The sequence below is a fragment of the Propithecus coquereli genome, unplaced genomic scaffold, assembly GCF_000956105.1.
Source record: "Propithecus coquereli isolate 6110/MARCELLA unplaced genomic scaffold, Pcoq_1.0 Scaffold49, whole genome shotgun sequence".
Taxonomy (NCBI): domain Eukaryota; kingdom Metazoa; phylum Chordata; class Mammalia; order Primates; family Indriidae; genus Propithecus; species Propithecus coquereli.
In genome coordinates this window covers 414,592-424,132 of record NW_012150729.1, presented here as the reverse complement: position 1 = coordinate 424,132, position 9,541 = coordinate 414,592, and the positions used below count along the sequence as shown (strand labels likewise).

The following is a 9,541-nucleotide window of genomic DNA, read 5'->3' as shown; positions in this document are numbered from 1 at the left end:
AATTTAATTATAGTATTGATTTGATCTGGAATAACTAATCTTCATAATGCTTTTTGATTTTGTAGGGCTAGAAGAAATTGCAAAAGAAAGAGAAAAACTTAAAAGGGCAGAAAGTATGCAGATCAAAGAAGAAATGTTTGAGACTTCTGGGGACACTTTAAATTGTTCAAATACAGATCACTGTGAGCAAAAGGAAGATCTTAAAGAGAAAGATAACACAAATCTGTTTCTTCAGAAACCTGGCTCTTTTTCTAAATTAAGTAAGCTTTTAGAAGTAGCCAAGATGCCTCCTGAATCAGATGTTATTACCCCCAAACCAAATGTTAGTGCAAATGGGTGCACGTTGTCTTATCCAAACAGTGGGAAACATTCACTGGGCAGCATTCAATCAACAGCAACACAAAGCAGCATGGAAAAGACAGACTCGAATAATCTGTTTAATACTGGTTCAGGTGGTCCAGGGAAGTTCTACAGTCCTCTCCCCAATGACCAGTTGTTAAAAACACTGACTGAAAAGAATAGACAATGGTTTAGCCTTTTGCCAAGAACACCTTGTGATGACACTTCACTTACTCATGCCGATATGTCAACTGCTTCTTTAGTAACTCCTCAGTCTCAGCCACCATCTAAGTCACCTTCACCTGCCCCAGCACCACTTCTTGGATCATCTTCTGCTCAGAATCCTGTTGGCCTAAATCCATTTGCTTTATCACCTCTTCAGGTTAGTACTGCTAACTGTAACTCATTTTTTTTTTTTTTTTTTTTGAGACAGAGTCTCACTCTTTTTTGCCCGGGCTAGGGTGCCGTGGCGTCATCCTCCTGGGCTCAAGCGATCCTTCTGCCTCAGCCTCCCGAGTAGCTGGGACTACAGGCATGTGCCACCATGCCCAGCTAATTTTTTCTATATATTTTTAGTTGTCCAATTAATTTCTTTCTAATTTTAGGAGAGACGGGGGTCTCGCTCTTGCTCAGGCTGGTCTCAAACTCCTGAGCTCAAACAATCCGCCCGCCTCAGCCTCCCAAAGTGCTAGGATTACAGGCATGAGCCACCGCGCCTGGCCTGTAACTCATTTTTATATTGCTTTATGTAATCTTTGACCCCATGAAGATTTTCACTCAAGGGGGATCAGTTGAATAGTATCCCTGCCACAGTTTGAAAAGTGAAACAAGTCAGAATTTCTGTCACAAAGCTTCATTAGAACTACTAATTTCTAGCCCTGTGGTCCTAAACCCCCGAGCTGTGGACCTGCACTACTCAATGGCCTGTTAGGAACCGGCCACACAGCAGGAGGTGAGCAGCAGGTGGGGATCACCGCATAAGCTCTGCCTCCTGCCGGATAAGTGGCAGCATTAGATTCTGCATTATGGTGAGGTGTATTAATATAATTATTTTATTATCTGTTACAATGTTTTAATAATACAAATAAAGCACAATAAATGTAATGTGCTTGAATCATCCCTAAACCATCTACACCCTCCACCACCTCATCTGTGGAAAAATTGTCTTCCATAAAACCAGTCCCTGGTGCCAAAAAGGTTAGGAACTGCTGTGCCTATGACTAAGTCTTCCTTAATTACTTTTTAACGTATTACTGTTACAGTATACCTAAAAGGGAAGTTACTTTGGAGGACAAATAAGAACATAGAATTTAACATTGTTGTCTCAAGTGTACTTAGTTTTCCTCTAATTGTGATAAGTGAAAGAATGTTTTTTCAGAATTTGAAAAATAATTTCAGATCCTAAACATTTTTCTTAACTTATTAAATTAATCTACTTTTAAAATGTTTTTTTTTTTGGTAGATGAAAAGTGGAGTATCTATGATGGGACTTCAGTTTTGTGGGTGGCCCACTGGTGTGCTTACTTCCAATATTCCATTTACGTCACCTTTACCTAGTCTGGGATCAGGGTTGGGATTATCAGAAGGAAATGGTAATTCATTCTTGACTTCGAATGTTGCCACAAGTAAAAGTGATTCTCCAGTACCACAGAGTGAAAAGGTCTCTTCAACTCAACCTGCAACTGTTGAAGTAGCAAAACCAGTAGATTTTCCTAGTCCAAAACCTATTCCAGAAGGTAAGTACATTAAGGTGGGTTTAGCCATTTACTTTATTTCATTATCATAGATTCCTATATTATAACTGAATTTTTGATGGGTTTTTTATGTAGTTAATAAATCTTTTGATTTGTGTTAGGCCCTTTCTTATTCAAAATATTTGTAAAAGATTTACATATTTACCTTTATTTAGAAATGCAGTTTGGTTGGTGGAGAATTATTGACCCGGAGGACCTAAAAGCTTTGCTCAAAGTGCTGCATCTCAGAGGAATAAGGGAAAAGGCATTACAAAAACAAATTCAGAAACACTTGGATTATATTACTCAAGCCTGCATCAAGAATAAGGATGGTAGGTATCTAAAAGAGATTTCTGCTCTCTTGCTTAGTTATGAGAATTAATTCCCTTATTCTAAAACATATTTTAGTATAGTCAGCCCTTCGTATTCATGTGTTCTGCATCCATGGATTCAACCAACCACGGATCGAGCATACTTTTAAAAAAAAAGGATGGTTGCATCTGTACTAAACATGTAAAGATTTTTTTTCTTGCCATTATTCCCTAAACAATACAGTGTAACAACTATTTAGGTAGCATTTACATTGTATTAGGTATTATAAGCAATCTAAAGATGATTTAAAGTACATAGAAGGATGTATGTAAATACTACACCATTTTATATAAAGGACTTGAGAATCAACAGATTTTGGTATCCATGGGGTTCCTGGAACCAATCCATGAATACTGAGGGATGACCGTATATCTTACTTCTTAATTTATTGCTATTGTTTTCTAATTTGTTCAACAAACAGTAACTATTTATATTTCTTAAATTGGTGTTACATTTTTATAATTTTTTATACCTGCAGACATATTGTTTTGTATTTCTTAGAGTGTTTCTATTTTAAGAGTAAGCTACCTACACATGCACAAGTACATTTGTGTATGTTAAGTTAGATGTGCATGGTACTACTGGAATTTTATTTACTTTCTGGAAAAAATCACTGAGGGGAAAAACTTAATAAAATAGATTTTAAAATTAATTTTTTTTCAAATGTAGTTGCTATTATTGAATTAAATGAAAATGAAGAAAACCAAGTAACTCGAGATATTGTGGAGAACTGGTCAGTAGAAGAACAAGCAATGGAAATGGATTTGAGTATCCTTCAACAGGTGGAAGATCTAGAACGGAGAGTGGCATCAGCAAGTTTGCAAGTGAAGGTAAAGTCAAACTTGGAATAAAATCTGTTTTTAGGATAATGGAAGGTAACTGATATTTATTACATGCCTAATATTAACCAGTTACTGTGGTAAATGTTTTTACTTTATCTCATTCAATTGTCAAAACAATCCTGAATTAATTTCCCCCATCTTACAGGTAAGAAACCAGGCTCAGAGTAAGTAACCTGCCAATGGTCATGTGGTTTAAGTGTCTAAAAGGGGATTCAAACCAAGTCAGTCTGACTCTAGAACCTATGTTCTTTTTATTCAATCTTCCTGCCTCTTTAATGGTATTCAGAAATATCATTTCTGGCATACAATTCTTTACTGCAACCAAAATTTCACAGTTTTCTTCATGATAAATATAATGTTCCAGTACAAATCGTAACAAACTCCTATTGCAGTGTTTCACGTAGGGCCAGCAACTCCCTTGTATTTAAGCCATGTTATATGTCGGACTCTTACTGTACATAGTTTAAATTTGGAGAACGATGTAGATATATCCAAATATATGTTATACAGTATTATACACATACACCACCTACATATCTATGTAAAGTTTTTATTTACTTATTCATCTATTGGGCATTACTGTTTCACAAACTGATTAGAACTGGTTTCTAATGGACAGGCAAAAGGAAAGCTTTACCTATGTGCAAAAATTTTTTGTTTTGTAAAGAGGGATGTAAGGTCTTCTCAACTGACAGTAAGGTGGTATCTCTGAGAATAAATGGATATATGATGAATAGTATGAAAGGGAGAGATACCTGCAAAGATGTAGAAAATTTATTTTCCATGTAATTTGATTTGATATATCATGTTTTATTCAGAATGAAAAATTTATGGAATAATACTATCCTATCCATAATTAAAATTTCACTTCCTTATTACTGTAACATAGGCTTTTGGACACTTTTGAGGATCTCCAAAAAAATGTAGTTTTCCAGAGCTAATAAAATATCCCTTTCTTGCCACAAACATAATTACCAATGTTCGGAAGCAAAAATGTATCATTTGCTGAAACTATTGTGCTCCAAACTATGCCTCCTCCTCTTGGTACTATAATACAATATAAAAATGCCTCATTTATATGGCATCTTCAACAAATGAACTCTTCTACACTAGTCAATTTTCTGTAGAAATAAAAATTATTCCATTTAGTGCCATACGTTTTTAACATGTTTGTTGGATCTCTTATGTTATGCATTTTACTGCCTTCTTAAATTGAGGATAATGAGTGTAATTAAATTATCTTGGTGACACAAGATCAGTATGAACACCAATTATTAGACAATGATTCCCTCAGGAAATGTGAAGAGGTTTTGCCCTTACCGTAAATGATCTTAGTGTGTTTTGCTTTTTAAACTATTACATCTGCTTTCTGTCATCTGTCTTTGTCCTCTCTCATGGTCAGTTATTACTACTTGCTAGTTTAAATTTGGTTGATTCTACGAACCTTATTGTCCTCAAACTTTCTCCCATCTAATTTGCCAATTCTAATTGACTATTGATTGGGAAAGCATATCATTAAGCTTTTTAAAATTATGTGTAAAGTCAGAGTGTGGGCCCGAAACATTTTCCTGGTGACTCCATACTCAGATTTGGGTGTGTTGACCTTACTACAGTGCTGGCTGCTTAAATGATCCTGGCTGCGTTCTCAGTAGCTAAGATAAGTGGAATTTGCTTTCGTAAGTGGGCTGTTTTAACACCTTGGTAATAAGGTATTAATGCATTATTCTGTATTATTCTAAGATTTGAATTGTAATTATATTAGTCTGAAAAGTCTAAGAGCACAAGTGATGAAAATAGCCACAAAACATTATTTTAACATCTATAAATGAGTTAACAGGTTTTTTTCTTTATTGAAAGAAAATAAGAATTATATGTTTAGCCTGGGGAACTAGCCATTGTTAAGACACATTAAGCAGGTGGCCTAGGTGTACTTACATGCATTCATTGCTATTTTTAATATTGCTAATAATTTGAAAGTTCTTTTTTTATATTGTAGGGAAATCTGTGAGTCTCTAGTCCCAGTTCTGTCGTTGAGAGCGTACAAAAAGTCTGATTATTCTTCCAGCTCCTGTAAAGACAGCGCCTATGTTTCTTCTTAAATTTTCTCTTTTACAAGTTAATTAATTCCTTCAATTATTAGTCCTGTGAAATGGTTTCCAGGTCCATGATTTTCTTCTGAATAAGCAGCCCCAGTGTCAGCATCATTTTTAAAATGTTATACCCATAACTGTACCTAGAAACATTTTACTTTCCTTAATCCGGCACTCTACTTCTATTAATGCTGTTTGAATTTGTACCAGCTTTTTCGCATCCACATCATACTATTGTTAATGAGTATACACTGTAACATAAATCCCTGGACCTCATTTAAAGTAACTTTTAAGTGAGTTCTATCACATGTGGTATTTCTGTGATTAGTTTGTTTAACCCTCAAAGTTAAAATTTGCATTTATCATTGTTTTTTTTTTTTTTATCAGTTTCACTTGGGCACAATTTTCAGCATATGGAACTATTTTTATCTTAATCCTATCATCTACAATATTAAAATTCCTTCCTAGTTTTAAGTCACCTGCAGATTTATAATAATCAGCCAAGTTATTCATAAGCATATTCCTAGGACAAGCCAAATATATAGTATTTGGACATTGGCACTAAGGACCTTTTCTGAGGTGACAGAGCTGTGTTAATTGCCTTTTTCTGGATACAGTTTTCAACCATCTATATTTCTCTAACCCTAGTCCTCTTGTTTTTTGATCTTGTCAGCTGCCCTACAGAAATCAAGATATACTATGTTTACAGGGTTCCCTTTATTTAGCAATTTTGTACCCCTTTCAAAATACAGGAATGAGGTTCATTTGACATGAGTTGTACCTATGCACTTATGTGTACTATGCATAATTTCATCCTTCTTTTCTAAATATAAATATTCTGCTGAGTTAAAGGGGAACATTTGATCCTAGTATATAAGATAAAATCATTATATCTAAAGAGATTTAATAAGTTTATTCTGTTTTTCATTTACTATGCATTCACTAAGTACCTATTTAATATCAGAAAGCAAACACCACAAAATTAGATAAAATGTGGTTCCTATCCTTAGAAAGCTTGTCATATAATAGGTAAGATTTGTATACATATATGCAGAATCTAGTAACTGATCATAGAGAAGTACAGAGTAATACATGAATTGAGAAAAAGAATACTGACTTCTGGTGGAAATACGGAAGAGATCAGGGAAAATTCACGTGGAAGTCGAGGTGGAACTTAAGAGGATAAGAAAGGTTGTGACAAAGACCAGGGAATACCATACTATCAAGTGGGAACAGCATGAACAGAGCACCGGGGTTGGTAGCTTATCACATGTTTGTGAAGTGCAAGTCATAGAATTTGCTGCATAGAATATATGAGTGGGAACACGAGAAGAGATAGACTGAGAGGTAGACTGAGGTACTTGAATGCTACGGTAAAGATTTGAGACTTTGTTAAACAGTGGAAATCTTTGAAGGATTTTGAGCTAAAGGATCAATATAAGCAAACTAAGTTATAAGATCATTCATTTATTCAATCAATATATATGTATCGAGTACCCATTATTTGCCTTCCCAGTTCTGAGATAAATGAGTAAAAGCAGACATGGTCCCTGCTCTCATAGAATTGAGAAGAAGAAAGATATAAATCAGAAAATCACACTAGTGTAACTTGCAACCATGACAAGGCTATGGAACATAGTCCTATGAGAGCCCATGATACAGAGATTTAATTCCTAGAGGGGATCAGGGAAGGATTCCCTTTAGGGGATCCTAAATTTAAGGTGAATTTTAGCATAAGAGGTTCAGGATGGGTGAAGTTAACTAGGTGACGTGGAGCAGACAAAAGCTATACAGACAAAGGTAACAGCTTATGCAAACAAAGCCCCTGCAGTCAAAGGAAGACTGGTGAGTACAAGGACCTGTACGGAAGAATAGTAGAAGGAATGAAAACAGAAAGGAAGAGCAAAGTTTAGAGGTACCAAGACATTTCCATATGAGTGATCCCATGAAATTAATAAGCATTTTAGTCTAAAATCCTTCAAAATACTTATTAAAAGTTGATAAATTTTCTTTTTCCAACTTTTCTTACAACTATTCTTTTAATCTTTTTGTTCTTATTTCTACCTAGCATTAGGAAAAACAAGGTAAAAACTTTTAGTAAGGATCCTTGAGATCTGCCAGTGTCCACTGCTGTATTTTAAGTAAGGGCAGTTCACCCATCTGGCATTTTAAGAGGAAACCATAATAACACTATTCTCTTGATATATAGGGTTGGATGTGTCCAGAGCCTGCATCAGAAAGGGAGGACTTGGTATATTTTGAACATAAGTCATTTACTAAATTGTGCAAGGAACATGATGGAGAATTTACTGGCGAAGAAGAAAGCAGTGCACATGCACTAGAACGGAAGAGTGACAACCCCCTAGATATAGCTGTAACCAGGCTGGCTGATTTGGAGCGGAACATTGAAAGAAGGTATCTGAAGAGCCCCTTAAGTACCACCATTCAGATCAAACTGGATAATGTGGGCACAGTTACTGTCCCTGCTCCTGCACCATCCATTAGTGGTGATGGTGACGGGTAGGTTATTGAGATTAACTTGAAAAATTATTGTGCTTCTTTGCTAATTGGAGCCTATTTTCTATTGCCTGTTATCTATGTATCTTCTTGTATGTCTGTGATCCATACGGATCATGCTATTTGCATGGTGCTTTGTAAAAACATTTTTTTTTTTTGTTATGTGCGTTGATAATCCTGCAAAGTGATCTTACATTTACTTGGTTGTGACTAAGCTTTGAGGCACGTAGCCACAGTCTGTGCACTACATCAAATTTAGTTGCTTAAACCTTATATTTATTGGCTGTTACATGTTTTTGTCATTGCTTGGCTTTCAGTGTGATGATTGTTTCACATTCAGTAACCATAAATGTGGACATGACCTACTTAATTTTTCTATATTTCAATGCAGAATTGAAGAGGATATTGCTCCAGGGCTCAGGGTATGGAGAAGGGCATTATCAGAAGCTCGCAGTGCTGCACAGGTAGCTCTGTGCATTCAGCAGTTACAGAAATCAATAGCATGGGAAAAATCAATTATGAAAGTTGTAAGTGTTTTTATTTAAGAAATACTATAACTAATTTATTTTGTCCTGTTTTTTTCCAACCTCCAGATCTTTGTTAAGTATATATTATCTATTGTCACAATAACGTATGCTGTACTTGAGAGTTTGTCTAATTCTTATATACTGTATAGTTTGATACTTTCCTCTTTATTTTGAGCTTTTTGAAGAAACTTACCAAATGTGTTATCTTTTACTTTTTAAAATCGTGCCTCTGCCTCTAACTAATTTCCTGTATTCTGTCAGCATAATAGTTGTTAATCTAAATATTTTGAAGGCCCCTTCACTCCTGTAAACATTCCCATTTCTAACATTACCTACTATTATTGCATTCCTAAAATGTCTGTATCAATTTTCATCTTTTTAATGCTAAGAACTACTTAGATAAGTAAATACAAAATAAGCAGAGAGCTCTTACCTTATGCACTTATTGTGTGTTTGGCATCAAATGTGGTTGACATAAAGAGTAGATCTTTTAGTCTTTCCCCTACTAATTAAAATTGGTTTTTCACCTTCTTTGTATAAGCCCTATTAGTTATTATCCTGTAGTGAGTCTCTACTTCGTGCCAGCAAAATGCTGTGTGCTCAAAATAAGAGCTTTAGTTCATATATTTCCAGAGATACTTATTTTAAATTACAAGTGTCCCTATTGCCTCTTTTATATATCATCTATAGAAGTATCTATTATAGGTAGACTTTTATGAATAACTTTAACATTTACTTATGAATTATAGACTAGCATTAAAATTTAAATATTTAAGATTGTTTCATGAATGGCTAAGGGTGAAATTCTTTTAACTTAAAATAGTTGTTTCTCTAAAGAAAAGAAGTGAATTTTAAATAATTTAGCATTCTTTCCTTCATCTTTACCTCTATGCTTTGACTACCCAAGGCCTTATTAATTCTATACAAATAAATTTGGTTTCTTCTGTGGTTTTTCACTTCTTCCTAAAACATCTATGGAATAATGAATCTACAGTTTTTGCAATATGCTCAAATTTGAGGTCTGTCTCAATTCAAATTAGAATTTACTATAAGTTTTAAAGTATTATTCAGTTCATGACAGCACTTTTACCAGGTACAAATATTTTTTCTTGTAAAAATTA

The 9,541-nt window shown here is 34.7% G+C and overlaps 1 protein-coding gene across 1 annotated transcript in view; it reads left to right on the top strand.

The window, feature by feature from the left end:
* The window catches only part of BAZ2B (bromodomain adjacent to zinc finger domain, 2B), a 154,487-nt gene that overhangs the window by 126,318 nt on the left and 18,628 nt on the right, over window positions 1-9,541 (top strand). The window contains exons 24-29 of the mRNA XM_012655811.1: window positions 66-721; window positions 1,802-2,075; window positions 2,249-2,404; window positions 3,114-3,274; window positions 7,586-7,791; window positions 8,285-8,420. Of these exons, the coding sequence (XP_012511265.1) occupies window positions 66-721; window positions 1,802-2,075; window positions 2,249-2,404; window positions 3,114-3,274; window positions 7,586-7,791; window positions 8,285-8,420 (1,589 nt within the window). The remainder of the gene's footprint in view (window positions 1-65; window positions 722-1,801; window positions 2,076-2,248; window positions 2,405-3,113; window positions 3,275-7,585; window positions 7,792-8,284; window positions 8,421-9,541) is intronic.